This window comes from Polypterus senegalus, chromosome 18 (genome assembly GCF_016835505.1).
Source record: "Polypterus senegalus isolate Bchr_013 chromosome 18, ASM1683550v1, whole genome shotgun sequence".
Lineage (NCBI taxonomy): Eukaryota > Metazoa > Chordata > Cladistia > Polypteriformes > Polypteridae > Polypterus > Polypterus senegalus.
The window spans coordinates 2,126,156-2,148,523 of NC_053171.1; the positions used below are offsets into that span (position 1 = coordinate 2,126,156).

Genomic DNA, 22,368 nt, shown 5'->3' on the forward strand with positions numbered 1-22,368 from the left:
GAAATAAAAATAAAGAAAAATAAAAGACAATTGGTCAGAAATAGTAAAAATGAAAAAATAATGTGGTAGATGTATGATATTCTAGGATTTCAGCCCTTTTGTCTGTGAGAGGAACGCACCACTGAAGATGGCATTCACCGGAGTCTTACAGTTTAAGGATAAAAAACACAAACATGTTGGAAACACAGCATGTGGTCTTTAGATAACATCCAGTGGCTGTGTGCGTGCCGTTGCAGAATGGACAATTCATTCACTTACCTGTATATGACGACGAGGCTTTCACTGTAGTCACCTCTGAAAGAAATTAAAGAAAAATAAAAGACAAATGGTCAGAAAGGGCAAAAAATGAAAAAATAACGTGGTAGATGAGTGCTGATTTCCTTTAATATTTAGGATAACTTTTTAATTTAATTTAATTACATTGGAACAATTGTGATGATAACAAGCCAGACTGAAACGTCTCAAACAGGTTGTTATTTGTGAGATGGGCATTGACCTGTGCTGCCACTATTTTTTCAAGAATTTTGGAAATGAATGGTAGATTTGATCAGCTTCAACTGAACAGGCTCAGCTCTTTTAATCTCTCCTCATAGCCTATAGCCTTCAGCTCCCAAATATTCCTAGTCTCTCTCTTCTGGACGTTTCTAGCACTGCTGTATCATTTTTGTAAAATGAAGAACAAAACCACACACAGTACTCCAGGTGAGGTCTCACTAGTGAGATATGAATCTTAAATAAATCACCAAAAATAATCTAAAAACCCTCAGGCCAACTGCACACACAATAAAACAAAGCAACTTTTTCTTTCCTACTTCATGAATGCAATGGGAAGAAAAAAGCTAAAAAGAGTGAGAACCCCTTGGGGTACTGGGATTGTGAGCCTGATTCAAAGATTGGAGTAATATTAAAGAAAGAGGAGACTCGCAAGAGAACCCGGAAATGACATGACGTAGAAGATGCACCACTTTGTTGAAGGCTCTGCAAACGATTCTTTTGTTGATGCTTACTACGATGGGTTACAGTCGATGTTATGTACCATTGGAGGGCTTGGACTACATAAAGAGAACTCTGAAAACCTGTATGGTCCTTATGTCAAGAATGGTAAAGTCACATCTTGTCGTAAGTGGTAAGTGATTCTGCAGGAGGCAGTGTGGAGCAGTAGATTGAACATTAGAAGATTAGAACAATCTGGACGAGAACAGGCCATTCAGCCAAACAAAGCTTGCCAGTCTTATCCACTAATTCTAGGGAGCTCTTAAGCTCTTAAGCAGTCATCATTTCTTCCTGCATACCACTGAAGTGGTCTGCTGCCACCATTTCTTCCTTCCATAAGAACATTAGAACAATCTAGACAACAACAGGCCATTCAGCCAAACAAAGCTCACCATTCCTATTCACTTAATGAAGAAAAACTTCCTAATATTTGTGTGAAATGTACCCTTAACAAGCTTCCAACTTTCTCCCTGTGTTCTTGGTGAACTCATTTTAAAGTCACTGTCTCAATCCACAGTACTCATTCCCTTTTTCATTTTCAATACTTCAATTATATCTCCTCTTCATCTTCTTTTGCTTAAATTGTAAAGGCTCAGCTCTTTTAATCTTTCCTCATAACTCATACCCTGTGGCAACCTAGTTGCTCTTCTCTGGACCTTTTCTAGCTCTGCTATGTCCTTTTTGTAGCCTGTAGACCAAAACTGCACACACGACTCCAGATGAGGCCTCACCAGTGTGTTATAAAGCTTCAGTATGACCTCCTGTGACTTGTACTTCACATATCAGGGCGCAACTTAACCTGACATTCTGTTAGCTTTCTTAATGGCTTCTGAACACTTTCGTAAGTTGATGCGGTTGAGTCCACTATGACTCCTTCAATCGTTCTCATAAGGTGTAATTTCAATTTTCAGACCCCCTAATGTGTATTGAAACCGCACATTTGTACTTCTTCGGTCTGCTGTTGTCATTGAGTGCACCACAGAATTATAACACAAAACTGAAAATTCAGAGTAGACCTCCCTATATTTGAAAGCTGAGTGGACCTACAGTGGTCAACAAGATCATTCAATGTGAGCATGACAGAAGCAGCAAGGCTTCAGGGACAGATGGAACATTTAAATTGAGTAAGGCCCAACTTTTGGGTCTGAGAAGCCCAAATCAGCGCTGTGATTGTTGATAAAATAAAAAGACCGGATCCATTATTTACAACAGTATGACCTTAAGAGAGGGTAGGAAAATAAACCTGTGACATCAATTCAATCGTCTAGAAAAAACATAAAGTCAGTCATAAGCTTAAATGTAAAAACATCAATTGATACTAACAGCAGTTACAATAAAGGAAGGAGAGCTGGGAGAAGGTTGACACACAAGGAAATGAGCGACAGGATGAGATGACTGTGCATATGTGCTTGTGACATGGGCCAAGAAACAAGTGTGAGTGCCACGGCAGTATGGAGAATTCACTGACTTACCTTTATATGATGGTGGGGCTTTCACTGTAGTCAAATCTGAAAGAAAAATAACAGACAAATGGTAAAAATGAAAAAATAATATGGTAGATGTATAATATTCTAGGTCTTCTGGGATTTCTTCCCTTTCGTCTGTAAGAGGAACGTGCCACTGGTTCTTCTTCACGGGTTCTTCATCATAGTCTTATACAGTTTAAGGGAACAAGTAAAAAACACAAACATGTTGGAAGCACAGCATGTGATCTTTAGATAACATCTACTGATGAGTGCTTATTACCTTTCCAAACATACAAACATCTTGTAATTTTCAGGAAAACCTATGATGCTGTCATCTTACTCAGTTCAGGCATGTTTAGTTTTAAAGTACAGTGAATTTGTCTCAGTTCTGACAAGCAACAAGCAATTTTTATATTTAGGGAAACAACAACTTATTAATCTATTTTAATTAAATTGGAACAATTGTGATAACAACAGGCTATCATTTTAACAAGCTTGTCCACATCAAGCTTGTCCGCATAACATCAAGTCAAGATCTGAAGGATCCTACAGTTCTGCTTTCAATCGCACTGATTGATTATTTATTTTTTGGGCCTATGGTTCTTAGCTTGAATAAAAACCTTCTAACATTTGAGTGAAATCTGCCATTATAAAGTTTCCATCCATGTCCCCGTGTTCCTGATGATTAATTTATTTTAATGTAACAGCTGGAATCCACTGGACTCATTACTTTTATTATTTAGGACACTCTGTTCCTGTCGTCTCTTAATCTTCATTTTACTTAAACTGAACAGGCTCAGCTCTTTTAATCTCTCCTCATAGCTCATACCCCTCATACCCCTCAGCCCCCAAATATTCCTAGTTGCTCTCTTCCAGACTTTTCTAGCACTGCTGTGTCATTTTTGTAATATGAAGATCAAAACCATACACAGTACTCCAGGTGAGGCCTTACTAATGAGATATGAAGCTTAAAGAAATCACCAAAAATAATCTAAAAACCCTCAGACCAACTACAGACACAATAACCCAAAATGACTTTTTCTTTCCTACTTAATGAATATAATGGGAAGGAAAAGAGCTAAAGAGTGAGAATCCCTTGGGGAACAGATATTGTGAGCCTGAATCAAAGATTGGAGTAATAATAAAGAAAGAGGAGACTCATAAGCGAACCCGGAAATGACATAACGTAGAAGACGCACCACTTTCCTGAAGACTCTGCAAACGATTCTTTTGTTGATGCTTACTATGATGGGTTACAGTCAAAGTTATGTACCATTGGTGGGCTTGGACTACATAAAGAGAACTCTGAAAACCTGTATGGTCCTTATCTCAAGAATGGTAGAGTCACATCTTGTCATAAGTCATAAGTGATCCTACAGGGGGTAGTGCGGAGCATTCGATTGAACATCAGAAGATTAGAACCATCTGGACGAGAGCAGGCCATTCAGCCCAACAACGCTTGCCAGTCTTTTTCACTTAATTCTAGGGAGCTCTCAAGCTCTTAAGCAACCATCATTTCTTCCTGCAAACCACCAAAGTGGTCTGCGAACACCGTCTCTTCCATCCATAAGAACATTACAACAATCTAAACAACAGCAGGCCTTTCAGCCCAACAAAGCTCGCCAGTCCTATTCACTTAGTTCTTCCAAAATAACATGAAGTTGAGTTTCCAAAGACTGTCAGTTCATACTGTCTACCAGACTCTGTAACATATTTAATGTTTGTGATTTTCTGTATGAAGAAAGACTTCATATTGTTTGTGTGAAATTTACCCTTAACAAGCTTTCAACTGTGTTCCTGTGTTCTTGATGAACGATCCACTGCACTAATTGCCTTCATCATTGTCAATACTTTAATCATGTCTCCTCCTCATCTTCTTTTCCTTAAACTATAAAGGCTCAGCTCTTTTAATCTTTCATCATAACTCATTCTCTGCAGTTGTGGAATCAGCGTTGTCAATCTTCTCTGGACCTTTCCTCGTGCTGCTATGCCCTTTTTGTAGCCTGGAGACCAAAACTGCACACAGGGCTCCAGATGAGGCCTCACCAGTGCATTATAAAGCTTCAGTATGACCTCCTGTGACTTGTATTTCACATATCAGGGCACAATATAACCTGACATTCTGTTAGCCTTCTTAATGGCTTCTGAACACTTTTGTAAATTGATAGTGTCGAGTCCACCACGACTCCTAAATCCTTCTCATAAGGTGTTCTTTCAGTTTTCAGACCTTCCATTGTGTATTCAAACCGCACATTTGTACCTCTTCAGTAAGCTGCTTTCATTAATTGCACCCCAGAATTATAACACAGAACTGAAACTTTAGAGCGGACCTCCGTGTTTTAAAGGAGTTCTTTTATCTAAAGCTGAGTGGACCTACAGTGGTCAACAAGATCATTCAATGTGAGCAGGACAGAAGCAGCAAGGCTTCAGGGGCAGAAGGGACATTGAAATAGGATAAGGCCCAACTTTGGGGTCTGAGAAACCCGAATCTGTGCTGTGATTGTTGATAAAATAAAAAGACCGCGTCCATTATATACAGCAGTATGACCTTAAGAGAGGGCAAGAAAACGAACCTGTGGCATCATGTTAATCGTCTAGCAGAGACAGAAAGTCTGACATAAGCTTAAATGTAAAAATATCAGTTGACACTAAAAGCAGTTACAATAAAGAAAGGAGAGCTGGGAGAAGGTTGACACACAAGGAAATGGGCGACAGGATGAGATGACTTTGCATAAACATTTGTGACATGGGCCAAGAAACAAGTGTGAGTACCACGGCAGAATGGAGAATTCACTGACTTACCTTTATATGGTAGTGGGGCATTCACTGTAGTCACCTCTGAAAGAAAATAAAAGATAAATGGTCAGAAAGTTTAAAAATGAAAAAACTATTAGGTAGATGAATAATATTCTAGGTCAGGGTTCTCCAACTCCAGTCCTGGAGAGCTACTGTGACTTCAGGTTTTCATTTTAACCCTTTTCTGAATTAGTGACCAGATTTTGCTGCTAATGAACTCTTTTGCTTTAATTTTAATTGATGCACAACTTAAGATCCAGGCCCCTTAATTATTTCTTTTTTCCTTAATTACAATATTAAGACACAAAATGTACCAACACATAAACAACAACCTGCGTCCATCACACAATAACTGAAAATAAAGAAGGTGAAGGCCTCAGTAATGTTGATCTGCTCAGGTCCACAAAACATTTTGACAGCGCTCTTAAAAAAGAAAATCAACAGTTTTGGAAATCTCTGCCATGGCAGAATGAGCATCATGGAATTAAATAACGGGTTTAATTAACAACGAGAACTGGCTTCAGATTAAGAAACCGAATGAAGTGAAGGTGGTTGGAGTTTGAGGCCCCAACTTAGCTGGTTCTGTTGGCTCACTTTACATCAAATGTATGTTTAGGTACCATTTAAAAAAAAAGAATCAATTCAGTGGTCAGAGTCTCAAGAAAAGTCATTTAAAATAAAGGGAAATAGTTAATTAGCAGCATAAACTGGTCACTAATGAAGAAAAGAGTCAGAAAGAAAACATGCAGCCACAGTAGCTCTACAGGACTGGAGTTGGAGAACTCTGTTCTAGGTCTTCTGGGATTTCAGCCCTTTCATCGGTGAGAGAAATGTACCACTGAAGACGGCATTCATCGTAGTCTTAAACAATTTGAGAATACAGTGGAACCTCGGTTTGCGAGCATAATTCGTTCCGGAAACGTGCTCGCAATCCAAAGCACTTGTATATCAAAGCGAATTTCCCCATAAGAAATAATGGAAATTCAGATGATTCGTTCCACAACCCAAAACTATTCATATAAAAAGGATTAATACAAAATATAAAGTAAAATACATAATACAAATTAACCTGCAATTTACCTTTAAAAAGAATCATGGCTGGTGTGAGTTTCTAAACTCATGTGGAATTCCACCCAACGGGACGACACGCTGAAGAGTGTCCCAAAGCAATCGCAGTCTCCCAGCGCTGTAGCAGTTCGCCGTATAAGCGCATCCAAAAAGATCAAGGAACATTATAAAGATCCCGTTGCAATAATTAACAGCGCTGTTGCTGTTTCAAACCTAATAAACTGGTGTTTATTCAGCTGGTGTTAAAGTACTGAGACTCAGCTTCGTGTTTTGGGGAGCAAGATGAGGACTCGCACTTCACAGCCACACACACACAGTCACAATGCTGTAGTAAACAGAGAGAAGCGCTGGCGAGCGAGATAAGAAGAGAGAGAGAAGCGCTGGGCGAGCAAGAATAGGAGAGAGAGAGAAAAAGACGCACTGGGTGAGCGAGCGAGATAAGGAGAGAGAGAAAAAGACTCACTGGGCGAGCAAGATAAGGAGAGAGAGAGAGAGAACCACCCTCAGCTCAGTTGTGATCACATGACGCTCAGCAGACAAAGTGTATCCATACTGCTCGTATTGCAAGACATCGCTCGTTTATCAAGTCAAAATTTATTAAAAATTTTTGCTCGTCTTGCAAAACACTCGTAAACCAAGTTACTCGTAAACCGAGGTTCCACTGTACATGTAAAAAGCACAAACATGTTGGAAACACAGCATGTGATCTTTAGATAACATCCAGTAGCTGCTTAAAGATGAGTGCTGATTTCCTTTCCAAAGATGGAACCATCTTGTAATTTTCAGGAAAATCTATGATGCTGTTGTCTTACCCAGTTCAGGAATATTTAATTTTTAAGGACTGTGAATTTGTCCCAGTTCAATCCCAGCCAACACAGGGCACAAGGCAGGAAAAAAACCCTTGGCAGCTTAAATTGTAAAAATATCAGTTAATACTAAAAGTGTTACAATAAAAGGAGGAGAGCTGGGAGAAGGTGGAAACACAAGGAAATGAGTGACAGAATGAGATGACTTTGCATAAACACTTGTGACATGGGCCAAGAAACAAGTGTGAGTGCCACGGCAGAATGGAGAATTCACTGACTTACCTTTATATGATGGTGTGGCTTTCACTCTTGTCACCTCTGAAACTAAATAAAGAAAATAAAAGACATATGGTCAGAAAGGGTAAAAATGAAAAAATAATGTGGTAGATGTATGATATTCTAGGATTTCAGCCCTTTTGTCTGTGAGAGGAACGCGCCACTGAAGACGGCATTCACTGTAGTCTTACAGTTTAAGGATAAAAAACACAAACATGTTGGAAACACAGCATGTGGTCTTTAGATAACATCCAGTGGCTGCTTAAAGATGAGTGCTGATTCCCTTTTAATTTTCAAGAAAACCTATGATGCTGTCGCCTTACTCTGTTCAGGAATATTTTGTTTTTAAAGACAGTGAATTAGTTTCAGTTCTGACAAACAACAAGCAATTTTAATTTTGAGGGCAACCACAACGTTGTCATTTATTTTAATTACATTGCAACAATTATGATGATAAGCGACCATCATCCCAACAAGCTCATCCACATTCTTCATCTAGATTGTCCAAAATAACATCAAGTCAAGATCTGAAGGCCCCTACAGTTTTGCTTTCCACCACACTGCTTGATTATTTATTCCATGTGTCTTTGGCTCTGAGAATGAGGAAAAACGTTCTAACATTCGTGTGAAATCTGCCCTTAAAAAGTTTCCATCCATGTCCTTTTGTTCCTGTTGCTGAATTTATTTTAAGGTAACAGTTTGGATCCATTGGACTCATTCCTTTTATAATTTCAAACACTTTAATCATGTCGTCTCTTAACCTCCGTCAGCTCTTTTAATCTCTCCTCATAGCTCGTTGCCCCCAAATATGCTTAGTCACTTTCTACTGGATTCTTCTACCCCTGGTGTGTCGTTTTTTTAATATGAAGACCAAAACCATACACAGTACTCCAGGTGAAGCCTTACTAGTGAGATATAAAGCTTAACGGAATACTCCACCAAAAATATTCTATTTTTTTATATGTTACTTACTTCTTATATTTGTAGTGATAGTTAACATATTTCAGCAAAAAATTAACATAGTAGAAACTGCAAGGAGTTGGAAATATTCCTTACATTCTACATGTTATTCCAGAATCATAACTCAATTTAAGACATTGTAACAGTAGGAGGCGCTATCGCTCCCTTGAACCCTCAGGTACCATGGCAAACACCAGGTAAAAGTCCAATTATTATTGTTTTTATTATAATAACGTGCACCAAGCACTCTCCACTCCACTATATTCATAAACACAATCAAATCAATAATCAATACACAATCCTCCTCTCCCAGACGCGTTGCCACCCTTCCACCCAGCTCAGCTCAGCTCACTCGTCTGGGTTTCTCATAGTCTTTATAGTCCATGACCCAGAAGTACTCCTGAACCCCTGTCCACGTGACTTCTTAGCACTTCTGGGTCAGATAAAACTCTCCTTCTTCATCCCGGAAGCACGTCATTTCCTCTGTCGCTGTGACTAACACGTACTTCCGGGTTATAGTGCACATGCGAGTCCTTGAGCCTCCCTGCAGCATCCTCTGGTGTGCCCCACAGTATCCAGCAGGGTTGGGAATAGAAACTCCATTGTCCAGGATTCCCTGTTGGTCTTTGGGGCACTTCCATGCTACAGGGAGGGCTCCATCTGGCGGCCTGGGGGTATTGGCCGGGATGAACAGCCGGCCATCTCCCACAACATCCAACCAAATTACATCAGTTTTCACTGGCTTTCCATTATGTTTAGAGGCAATTACTCCTTACATATAAAGTAATCCATAGTTTAGCCCCTCACTACCCTACATAATTTATTAGTACCATTAAATAATCTCAATATGTAGGCCTCCTTAATGTTCCAAGGATAAACACAATTAGTGCAGTAGGCAGAACCTCAAGGGCACCCAAACTCCTGAGCAATCTACGTGCCAATATATGAGAAACCTCGTCGCTCTCGGCATTTAAATGAAACCACATGACACATCATTTTCGGCCTGATATACAACTATGAGATTTCCTGCTGAGATCATTTCTTATTGCTCTTCTATACCAACTTTGAAATTATTTGTAATAATTAGTTTTGGTTTTTCTTCACTGTCTTTTCCATGTATGTTTCTCTTCTTCATGTTCATGGTCTGCTGTGAAGTGAACACCTGACCACATACTGCAGGTCGTCCCTTTTCTCAGATGTGTTCTGTCTAAACAACATTGTCCTCACTTGCTTTCAGAATGCTGCTGCCCTAGGAAAGTTGTTATTTCGACTTAGAGCATCCCTGTTTTGTGTTTATGTTTCTTTTTATTTTTCATATAATATTTGTGATTATTCTACGGTGTGTTGGGCTCATAAGTATTGTGAGCTTGGGGGGCTGATCGCACCCTCAGGGAATACAGGCGTTCCTGGGAAAACCCCTGAAAAACGTTGACAGACTACCTTCACGTTGCTCCTTACCTTATTTGTGCTCTATCGTGTGATAAACCTCTCGCGCGGTACTCCACATACTTAAACGTATGTACAGCACCTGTCAGCATCGGAATTTATTGTTTGCTTCTTTCTCTCTCTCTGTCATCTCTGTCTTGTCATGGAGAGTACGTTTAAATTTTTGAGAAAGAGACAAATGTTCGTTTGCAGTGTTTGAATAAAGTTCCTGTCTCCAACCTCCTGTGTTTCTGTGCAAATATGTGACCCAAGCATGACAGTATAAATCTACTAAATGAGAAGCTAAACGGAAATAAATCATTTGTAGATTTCAGTCTCATCATTTGACTAAATTCACTTACAGGCACAGTGTGTTTTAATATAAAGACTTGTTTCCCATCAGGCCCTCACCTGACACACGTAGCTCCACAGGTTCGCTAAATCTCGAGTGAAGATCATCTTTTACGGCTCGACACTTGTACTCTCCACTGTCTGATGGAGTCACAGGGCTGATGTAAAACTTCTTCTTCATTTGGTTTCCATAAGGGTATTTGTCCCCAGTCTTGTACAGTTCATATTTCCACTTAAGTGGATTCCCATCGACATTGCAGCTCATTTCGACCTCACCCCCTTCAAAGATTTCCTTTCCTTTACGTTTTGTGGTCATTTTAAGTTTGGCCTCTCTTTCTGAAAAATTAAAAAATGAAAGGTTAAGATCAAACCGGTCAAGTTGAGCAGAATGTTAACTAAAACTGATGTCTTGCCTCCTTCGCCATCTTATCTCATTAGAAATGTTTTAAAAAAAGGTCAGCAACACTAAGTTAAAATCTAATAAATTCTCAGCAAATCCTGTCACTTAATAGAGTGAAACCTGAGTGATAAGAGACATAGTGGGCACAGTCCAAATCCAAGTGTTTCTGTTTCAGATCCTGTTGAACAAATTTTATTCGGCCCAAGCCGGTCACAAGTGAACTAAAAACAGAAATGATACTTCATCTGAAGTGATGGGGCCTCAATGATTTAAAATTAATGTGCATCCATCCAAAATATATTGTAATTTTGAAGGCAGAGCAGGAAGACGTTTTAAAGCAGGAAAAGGATACACTAGGAAGAAACAAGGATTAAAGAGAAAATTGAAATTAAAAAGTTTATTTACTCTTTCCACCCAGTGATCCTCACATTCTGCCTGAAACTGTTAAATACACATGAATGCTTGACTTAAAGGTAATGACCACAAGTAATGTCAGTAAAATACGTGTCTGACACGCATTGGGTCTTCTTTCCTATGCTGTTGATGTCTTCTAAAGATTTTTGGCCGATTTGCACAAATGATGATTTGAAGCCAAAGGACATTCTCATTTTACACACCAATGCGTTACAATAAACTTGGAAAGGACAATATCTCTCATTCGTAATTTTCTATGGACATTCTTTTGATTCTATGTCTTCATTTTTATATTTTATTTTTCTGTCACATATGTATGACATATTCATATTTGTTAATGAATCTGTTCCACAATTGACTTGTTTCCAGCAGTCACACATGTGCGAGTAGGAGGCAGCTAAAGGGCTTAGAGAATGGTACTGACTCACCCGACCAGGGGGCGGTGGGGTGAACTGATTCTCTAAGTTCCCTGCAGACCTTTCCCGGGAAATCCCGCCAGGTTGATGTGTCTCGACTCTGAAGACGTCACTTCCTGTCCCGGCCCTGAGGACGAGGTCACTTCCTGTTCCGGCTCTGATGTCGACATCACTTCCCCAAGACTCTATAAAAACTCACTTTCCTTCTCTGGATTTCAGTTCTGTTTTGGACTCAGTCTTGTAAACTACTCTTGCTTTACAAGTCTTTATTTTTGCAGCCAGGAACAAATTATCGGGATGGCTGCCCCAAACCTTTACCATGTCTCTAGTCTCGTACTTTCACACAGCTTTTTATGTGTTGTCATTCCTGTTTGTATTTGTATATGAATACTTATTTTTTATTTGTATCATTGCATATAGTTTAATTTCTTTTTACTTTTCTTATATTCTGTTTATACGTATGAACTATTTCTACTTGTCAACTTAATGTACATTTTCTCGAAAATAGCAAAAATAGATTCTTTATGTTCTCTACATTTACTAGGGGGCTTCACCCACTGCTCTCTTCACTCGCCTACCTCAACCACCAGCGCTACACGCTGTTGTGAAGAGCTTGGCTGAACACACTCTAAGGACGCGATACAAAGGGAAACAAATAACAGTTGTTTTTTTTTTTACCTCCTCTTTGCTCGATCAGCTGTTGGCTTGCTGCTGCAGTTGCAGTGTCACGTGATATGCATTTCGTACAGCGAAATTACGTTTAAGAGCCTGTACAGCACCTGTCCTTTTGTCTCACTGCCTTGTCTCTGTTGTCCTCAAACACTATACGATCTCTTTTCACTGTTCCATTATTTCACAGAGTAATATTTTCCGTTTGTTTGCGCTAATGTGATCTTTATAGTCATTTTTTTGACAGTTTCGAATTTTCCTACTTCCATTATCTCTAACCTGCTCTGCATGTGTATCAGGGAACTTGCTTCAAAAGGGTATAAGTATGACTTGAAAGTGTCCCTCTGTCTCTCTTCCAAAGATCTCTACCAAAGATCACGTTTCGTTGCAGGAAAAAAGTCTTGTATCGTCACAAGATTTTTTTTATAATAGAGAGATTGATTTATTCTCTATATCGAATCCTGCTTTTACTTGTCATTAGTAGTAAGGCTTCACTATAAGCAGGCCTTTCACTACTTCAATGGGTTGCTTTGGTACAGATTTTAAATTTAATATGTGTGACATCCAGAGAACAAAAACTTCATAAAATGAGAAACGCCACACAGAAAATCTTGAATTAAGCTTTAAATCCAAACATTTTCAAACAAATTCAATGACATGTTGGATTCTTCAGTACTTTGTAGCATCTTAATGAGCAGAATGTGCCCCTCAGAATTGAGTTTTGTTAAAATCTAATGCTAAAGTTCAGACTACTCTGTAAATCTCTCTCTCTCTGTATATAAAATCCAACATCTGCCTGTATGTATCTTTGTCTGTTTTTCACGAGAGAACTACTTAACGGATTTAGATCGGGTTTTTTTATAATTTCTTTGAACATTTCGGTTCATTTTGCGACTTGTATTATCACGCTAAGTAACATAGTTTGGTTGTAGCATTGATGTATTCACGCAAATCCGAGAGAGAGACTGCAGGCCGAGGGGAAGGAGAAGCAGGACCTCAGGAGTGGGGAGATGGTCAGCCTGCGTTCAAGTCAGTGTACCTCTCGCTACATGTTGGAGTGTATCTTACCTTCGCTTACCTAGCAGCTACATGTGTTTTAGAGGGTAGCTGCTGATTGGCAGAGATATCACGGCAAACCCAAAAATATTGTATATCAAGAGTCCCACGGGTAGGAAAGCTATCAATATACATTCTTGTCAATACAAATTACTTTTTTTTTTTTAATTGATTTTTAAAGTTTGTCCTGTTTCCCTATTACGCGGGCAGAGCCACGGGGGACTGCTAGTTTTTAATAAGTTAAACTACCCTTCACTAAAGAAGACTGTAGCCATATGTACACCAAGCCACTTTCCTTTGCTTTTTATTCTGGACAGTGTGTGACCTCTGAACACAATTGACCATTGTATTCACTTACCATGAACGGTCATTTTAACCTCATCGCTACGTTGAGAGATGTGAGGATATTCATTTATGATCACCTTCACCAAAATAATCTCCATTGTCTGACTTGGCCACAGACTGAACTGTGTAAAGGTTATCAGTGAGTCCTTCAATCTGATTGTTCCTGCTCTTATAGAATCGATATTCCTTCACAGTGAAGTCGCCTTCAATGCTGCACTCCAGGCTCACTGTGTCTGCAATGTACCCGAGGTTCTTCTGCAGCTTTGACATTCATTTTACTTTGGGTTTTTTTACAGAGAAACAAGCAATGAAAAACAGAATTGAGGGACACGCACTAATCTTCTGCTCTCTGAATAAGGATCTTTTAAATTCACTAGGGGGCTTTGCCCCCTGCTCGCTTCGCTTGCCAACTCTCCTGCTTATGCTATGCACCTGCCATTTTACGTCTCTGCTGCTCACATATGTGGATTTCACTTCACCAAACAACAAATCTTTTAATTCTTGTGGATACGCCTCTTTATTGGGAAGAAACAGTAGTTTTACCTGATATAAATTAGACGATCTACAAGTCTCTGATTTAAACTTCAAAGCTGAACAATATCTACATACTTCTGTCATATCACCTATGTCCATATATTCAATCTCTTTTCACTGTTCCATTATTTCACCAAGTAATAATTTCTGTTTGCTAGCACTCATGCGATCTTTACTATCATTTTTATAAGAGCTGAGAGCACATGAACTGTGTCTGACAATAGCATTCACACGAATGAGAAGTGATTGTACTGTGTGTGTGTGGTTGTAAATGTTTGAGAGGAGGGCAGGTCTTTTCAAAATCTCTTTGCAAAATGTCTTGTCTCGTGGGACTTAAAATTATCTTAGACGATGTCTCGTCGCAACATTTCCTTTTATAATAGAAAGATGCTTTGGCATTTTTCACTTTTATTTCACAGGATTAACCTTGAAGAACTATGTACAGATCAGTGAGTTAATATTACTGCTTCTTATCAAGTGTGAGAGAGCTGGTGACATCAGCATCAAGATGGCCAGTTTCTAGTGTTTCTCCGTCCTAAAGTCCCACCCTGCATTGTAAATTTTGGCCTACAACAAATTAAAAATTGGATGCTATTAAGAAGATTGTCCATAGAAGCATTACAATGAAGAAAACTATGGAGTTTAACTCTACAAACAGCCCAATTATAAAACTGGCTGGAATCTCTGAGGAATGCAGTAAAACAGACGCTCCAATGAACCTCAATAAGTGACTAATCGTCCTAACAAATCAGAGATTAAAGGCAGAAACATATAAAGTAAGCAGTGATATTAAGAATGAAATTGCACAACTAAAGTCTGAACAGCAGAATATTCATGAAGAAATAAATGAAGGAATGCAAACTCAGGATAAAGAGACAAGACAAGCTGCTGTAAGGTATCACCTGACATATAGATAAGATGAAAGATAAGCTCCATAACATGAAAGGTAAAACTGAAAAATCAGAACCTTTAAGAATTCATTCCTGAATAACTTCAAGTCTGCTTTCCACAAATGTTAAACAAACCAGAAATATATGTAATACGACTCAACCAGACCCATTCATTGAACACTGATCATGTAACAACAGTTTTGATCAATATTGTCAGATTTACGGATCTTCAGATATTGCTGAAGGTTGCAGGAAATAACCTTCCAATGTTCAAAAGTAAGGATGATCTTTTCTTTCTGATTAAAGTCATCAAACAGTATTGGCATGGAAGAAAATTTTCCAATCCATAAAATGAGCCAAAGATCTTAAAATGAATACATTTCGGTCATCTCCAGCAGTTCTTCAGTTGGGCGAAAGTCTTCTGAGAGAATCCTTCAGCGATATGGAAGCAGCCTTAAACTCCTTCAAACACAACAGAACACAAGATATCTTGTCAATTTAATTTTAAGGAGGTACCCTGTTGCTAATGGAACAGAAACTTTAAATAAGTCTTACTGACTGCCTCAATTGTAATTAGCGTCCATTAAGTCAAACGACTGTTTAATCTTAATAAGGCCCTTCACATTGTGGTGAATGTACAGACACAGCCATGCTAAATATGTGCTTTGTTGTACAGTGACCTACAGTAGATGATCCTATTTTCCCCTTTTATGCTCTTTATTATGTAGACTTTCTGGCTTGAAATCCCTCTTACCATACTGTTAAGTGCTGTAGTTCAGCACTTCTTCCCTTCTTCCTTATTACATCTATAACCCCAACCTATTAGAGTAAAAGAATAGGAAGGAGTTATACATTTAATTATGTATCATTGATAATATGCCCAGATTATAAGGAATCAGAGTACAAAGAGTTTTGGTTACAAACCAAACCATACAACTTGGTAGTCCTATAAATAACACATAAAATTGTAGTTACACTCGATTCTTCAGGTCTTTACCTGGTCTACTCTCGTCAGTATGGGAAAATGGCAGACAGTAGGCCTTTGCAGGTCTTTGCAGCTCCTCATTCCCACTCCTTGGGCACTTCTTAAGGTCTTTCACCAATGAAACATCTCATGCACAACCACCTTCCAAGATGAGCTTCTTTACACTGTGTGGGTGTAAAACTCACTGATGGAACACCTCATTCAAGCACAACAGCCCCCATATTGAAATGTTGATTCTCCTGATGTTGAAGGATCGTCAGGTTTCCATCGAAAATAGCACAGTCACTAAGTCAGAGAGGCTGATCTGATGTCACAGTTAGAATACAACTGTTGGCTAAAATTTAACTCTTTTTATAAAGCCGTATACCTGTAGCAAATGAAATGAGGTTTCATTTAGAGAAAAGCTGAATAAGACTTTCACGTCACTGTGAGATTTCTAGCATATTCTTTAACTATGTACCTTATTTCTTTCAATGCTGCAAGTTATCAAACTCACAGAAAATTAAAAGAGACAAACTTGTCTTATGGTGTGAATAAAATCTGCTGACACAAATATTTATCCAGTTTAAATACTGCTACTGTATCTGTGCTGGATGGTGAGTGACTGCCCACCACTGCTAGCTCCTCAGGAGATGCACACTCACCATTAACTCTCAGTGTAACATCATTACTGATAAAAGAGACAGGAACGGGAGAAGGGGGGGCATCTCTATAGGCTTCACACTGGTACTGTCCGCTGTCAGACACAGTCACAGACGAGATTGTCACTGTGTTTTCATTGTTTCTCCAGCTTGCCTTAAGATCTTTATACCAGAGATATGCCAGGCCTGTATGACCGCCATCAATGCTGCAGTCCAGAGTCACGTCATCTCCAATGTACACTGGTTCCCTTTGATCTGTTAGTGTCAGTGTTGCCTTTAAAGGACCTGCAGAGAAGAAGAGATGAATTAGAGATGAACATGAACTACACAGAAAGACAAATAAAACTTTCACAAAACTATAGCATGTATGGCTCAGGGACTTTATGACACAACTCCACATCGTGAGGTGACAAGGAATCAAGTTGTATTTTACTGACAAATGCCATCAGGGATGTTGTTTTTAATAGTTTTTCACTTTATTTTCTAGACTAGCAAAATACCCGCGCTTCGCAGCAGAAAATTAGTGTGTTAAAGAAGTTATGAAAAAGAAAAGGAAACATTTTAAAAATAACATAACCTGATTGTCAATGTAATTATTTTGTCACTGTTATGAGTGTTGCTGTCATCAAGGATTTGATTATCATTATTTCTTTCAATCAGGTTCGTATTTGGAGGACGTGTGGTGTTCAAGTTACATTCCGTGTTTGGTTTGTCAACCGTTGTAAAGATAACAGGTTTCATTCATCGAAGTGTTCACTACCCAAATCGGTACTCGTGAATGTAAGATGTTTAACAGGCATTCCCGGTATTAATTTGTGGATTTGCCTGCGGATATTTAGCGGCAGCGTGTCTATGAACTTGTGGAATCTCTTGCGAGTATTTAGCGACAGTGTCTTGTAACGGTTGTCACATATTTTTTTATTGTGTGCTTTTAACTGTTTCTGATGTGTGCTTCACTTTAGAGATTATGTCCCAGTAATTAACTGTCTGTGGGATATCTCTTTAAGAAGAATTGGGGGCCAAACTACGCCTGTGGGTTCTTGCTAAACGTACCATGGTGTGACGTAAGGGGAACTGACTGTAAAAAGGCAAGGAGGCGCAGAGTTTTGAAGGAAAAGGGAGAAGAGAGCGAAGAAGCGGAAAAGTGAGAAGGAAACTGTTTAAATAAAGAGCTGGGAAGCAGCCAGCGGTAAAGCAAGAAGACTCCGTAATAAGGCCGGTTGGGTGCACGTAGAAGGGGTTCCTGCTAACCTAAAAGGGATATTCGGAGCTGACGGCTTTACTTGTCTGTTGTGGAGCGGGCGTCAGCCATGGATGGACGCTAACGGCGAGTCACCTGAGTGAGATGGACTTCATTCTTCAATAAAGGAACTGTCGCCGAGCCGGTGAGATCACTTCTTTACATGTAAATTAAGTAAACGTGTCCACGACGCATATCAGGATTGGTCGCTGGATTCATTGCAGACTTCCAAGGCCGTGTGATTATAAAATTTTAAAACAAAGTTCAGATAAAGGACTGGGGGACTTGTGGGGATTGTCTGTGTCTGGGTGTCTAATTTATATGTGTATATAGTTGTAGGTCCGTGTACTTTTTGGTATTTGAAATTTCATTTTAGAAGCAAAAACGAAAAAACGAAAATGAAAGGAATTTTCAGATTTTGATTTTTGATTAAAGAATAAAATGAGGGAAAATAAGGTATTTTTTAATTCTGTGGTAACAAATAGCAGTCATAAATTTAAAATTACACATACTTTTCTGGATTTATTTGTGATTCAAATAATGAAAGTGTAATAGCTCATAAACAACAACACGGACGCATTTTCGTTGTCGAGAAACCGGAGGCATTTCTTCTTCTGTGCGATTTTTGACGAGACGTGCGAACAAGCCTCCTCAACACAACGACCAATGGCCTTGAAGTTACACTGCATGGCATCAGCAGAGGATGGACCATTACGTTGTTTTTCGGAACAGTAAAAGAGTGACACTCCGGGACGAAGACATGACTGCAGAAAAACAACTAAGTCTGGCAATTTTTAGAGTGCTAACATTTTGAATGGCTGCTCATTGACAAATACAACACATGTTAAGAAAACTTTCTGTAAATCACGTTGCTTTCCTATCGTGTTACACTTGTGCACATTGTTAATACTCGAAACGTTTAGCGATAGCACTATAAAAATGGCCAGACTTAGTGTTAGTAAATGAAATCACCAAATGTTAGCTGTTTCACAGTAAATAACAACAATAACGTTCATTAAAGAACTGCTACATCAATTAAGCAAAGTTTGCAAAGCTTGCATTTTTATACCGGAAAGATGCGACTCAGTTTTTCTGCAGTCATGTCTTCATCCCGGAGTGTCACTCTTTTACTGTTCCGAAAAACAACGCGATGGTCCATCCTCTGCTGATGCCATGCAGTGTAACTTCAAGGCCGTTGGTCGATGTGTTGTGAGGAGGCTTGTTCGCACGTGTCGTCAAAAATCGCACAGAAGAAGAAATGCCTCCGGTTTCTCGACAACGAAAATGCGTCTGTGTTGTTGTTTTTGAGCTATTACACTTACATTATTTGAATCACAAATAAATCCAGAAAAGTATGTGTAATTTTAAATTTATGACTGCTATTTGTTACCACAGAATTAAAAAATACCTTATTTTCCCTCATTTTATTCTTTAATCAAAAATCAAAATCTGAAAATTCCTTTCATTTTCGTTTTTTCGTTTTTGCTTCTAAAATGAAATTTCAAATACCAAAAAGTACACGGACCAGTTGTAATATAGGTTAAGTACATGTGAATATATTTGCGCCGTTTATAAATAAGATATTCTTTCCGTTGCTTTACCTTGCTTTCTTTCATTCCTGCTTTCTTGCATTCTTCCGTTTTCTTTCTTTTTTCGCCGTTTTCTGGGTGATATATTATAAAGTGTTTAAGGGGGTGGCAGACTATTTAGGAGTTGTATAGTTATTATAGATTAGTTAAAGATTGTTTAAAGGGTGTTTATTTTGTTTGATTTATAATGTATATGTATATATTTTTGATTGTTTAAAGAATTGTTGGGGTGATTATTTCCTTTTCTCGCATAAATTTACAAAATCCAACTACAGCTGAGGATATCAAATTGGGGCTAAGGTTATGTCGGTTTCTGTTCCTAATAGGATTAATTTTCCTAAGAGTAGGAGATTTTTGTGTGTGGTGGGCTCCTCATTCAACTTAAGAGGAACTCGCTACAGTCTCTATTAAGTTGTCAAATTTCCTGCGAGTATTTAGCGACAGCGTCTCTATGAATTTGTAGATTAGCCCGTGAGTATTTAGTGGCAGCGTCTCTACAAAGTTGTGGATTTGCCTGCGAGTATTTAGTGACAGCGTGTCTATTAACTTGTGGATTTTTCTGTGAGTATTTGGCGACAGCGTCACAAAGTTGTTTCCGTTTAGCTGCATCAGAAAATGTACCACAACGTCTGACACGCCTCCTTTTTACTGTTTTCTCACAGCTTGGATTGCTGCTGACGGACGGCCTTATATGGGCAGGCAGCCAGCTACGTGGGAGGCGTGGTGATGGGGGACGCAACTCCGCCTCACACGGCGACCGAGCTGCAGGCTATGGCCGTATATATGTATGTAAGTAGGATTCAGTTATGACCGTTACACGTAGAATTTCGAGATGAAACCAGCCTAACTTTTGTAAGTAAGCTGTAAGGAATGAGCCTGTCAAATTTCAGCCTTCTACCTACACGGGAACTTGGAGAATTAGTGATGAGTCAGTGAGTGAGTGAGTGAGTCAGTGAGGGCTTTGCCTTTTATTAGTATAGATTAAGTATGGTTTGCAATGTTTTTTGAAGTAACATTCATATAAATAAAAGCATCATGTCTGTTTTTTTCTGTTTTATTTGATATTATCTATCCACTTTGAGCACTAAGGACCTCATTTTGCTTTGCCTGCTTTTGTGTTTGCTTGACTGTCAATCATGCAAAGCAACCGAGCTGATTTTTCACAAAATTGTACATGCAGGTTGCTTGCTGGTCCATCTTAAAAACCAAAGTACGTGGCAAATCAGGTGGGGTGATTTTATTGGGACGGGGGGATGTTAAAAAATGCATAATGAGTCAAAGCTTATTTAATTTTGCATGCATATTTCTGCTCATATAACTTTAAATCGCGACTTCAATGTCATTCAAAAAGTTCCATTAAGAAATGGGGTTGAAATGAGGGGGTAATAAATTAACTTTTTATGTTTAGCTCAACTTAGAGTGAAAGCTACAGACTACGTCAATGATTCAATGGAAATGAATGCAGGTGGGAGATGGATGTGGTGTGCTGGGGGACCCATCACCAACATTTTCTGAGGCCATTCACCAATGAAACAGCTCATACACAACCTCCTTCCCAGTTCAACTTCGTTACACTATGGGGGTGTAACACTTAATATCGGAGCTGCTCAAACAAGCTGAAGCCCCCCAGAGTCTATTATTGTCCATTGTCTCCAAACAAACAAGGAAGAAAGGAAACAAGCCATAAAAGTGGCGCAGATGCTGTTTACCTCATCAATGAAACTTTGGAGGTAGAAAACTGGATTAATTCAGCTTCGTGACTCTAACATTACAAATACAGTCATACAAAATATTTATCAACATACAGTATTTTTAAATGTTTCTCTGTATACTTGAGCTTGCCATTGCAATACAACAGAGCATACATTTAACCAACCACTTAGTAGGTAATATAATATGGAAATGGGAATCTAACGGAATCAACTGTAAGGATCTAAGTATGTGTATGTTTATACAGCAATGTTGCTTTAAATGTTACTGTAATTTACATTGTTGGCACACATCTGCATAAATTTGACTTGTTCACTTGTAGATTTTCAAGGGCAGGTTTGAGAACAAAGTGGTGTAATGGTATAGTGGTTAGACGGGGGTCTCGGATCCTAGACACTGGGAGTTTTATAGCATTGCTTAAGGAATACACTTTTTTATTATTATTACTATTATTATTATTACCACTATTATTATTATTATTATTATTAAATACCAAGCAAATAAGCATTCAATAATTCCCTTTTTTTCAGTCAGCATCAAATCATCGTTAATATTCATTCAGTGGACCTCTAGTAGAATACATAGACATGGCTGGCTGCTGTGTACATTGCAGTTTATTTTCCAGTGTTCTTAACCCATCACATATGGAAAAAAGTCTACAATTAGGCCCTGTTTACATCTGGCATGAACACGAGCTTTGGTGATCTGACCATAATCAGGTAGCACTTGACCAAATTGAAAATGAAGAGTTTAGTACACTGGTCATCAAACTGTAACCAGACCTCTCACACCACATTTTGATTTGGTTAGACACAAATCTGGACCATTTTAACCACAATTGTAAATGCAAATGTATTATTATTATTATTGTTATTATTATTATTATTATTATTATTATTAGTATTATTATGCTTCTTTTAACTTCACCTGTTTGTTGTCTGGTACAAATCTTGTAATCAATATTTAACCCACTTCCTATTGTCCAAATGACTTCCAATGACAATACGTGAATCATTAATCAGTTTCAGTAATTGATCAATTAATCCATGTTAATTAAGAAATGAAATTTTCATATGAAGACTTCACCAATAGATAGCGCAAATAATGGATAGAAATATTAGAAGTGTAAAAATATTGATTCCAAAATGAAAATTGAAATTATATATATATATATATATATATATATATATATATATATATATATATATATATATATATATATATATATATATATATGTATGTATATTAAAAACATTTGTAGTCTGAATCACAATCGGACTGTATGGTGGTTACCTACCAGGTAACGCTTGTGGTTGGTCAGCAAGTCAGCTAACGTCC

The 22,368-nt window shown here is 38.5% G+C and overlaps 1 protein-coding gene across 5 annotated transcripts in view; it reads right to left on the reverse strand.

Annotated features, from left to right (window-relative positions):
* LOC120519013 overlaps positions 1-22,368 on the reverse strand; it is a 36,877-nt gene extending 14,509 nt beyond the window's left edge. For 3 of the 5 annotated variants that reach the window (XM_039742090.1, XM_039742089.1, XM_039742086.1), the window contains exons 1-7: positions 22,328-22,368; positions 16,495-16,776; positions 10,202-10,477; positions 7,412-7,453; positions 5,262-5,297; positions 2,466-2,501; positions 259-294 (exon numbers count right to left, since the gene is read on the reverse strand). In XM_039742090.1, coding sequence (XP_039598024.1) covers positions 259-294; positions 2,466-2,501; positions 5,262-5,297; positions 7,412-7,453; positions 10,202-10,457 — 406 coding nt within the window. In that variant the 5' untranslated portion in view covers positions 10,458-10,477; positions 16,495-16,776; positions 22,328-22,368. Of the gene's footprint in view, positions 1-258; positions 295-2,465; positions 2,502-5,261; positions 5,298-7,411; positions 7,454-10,201; positions 10,478-15,243; positions 15,328-15,862; positions 16,218-16,494; positions 16,777-22,327 lie in introns of all 5 variants that reach the window. The other 2 variants (XM_039742088.1, XM_039742087.1) reach the window with 2 other exon arrangements.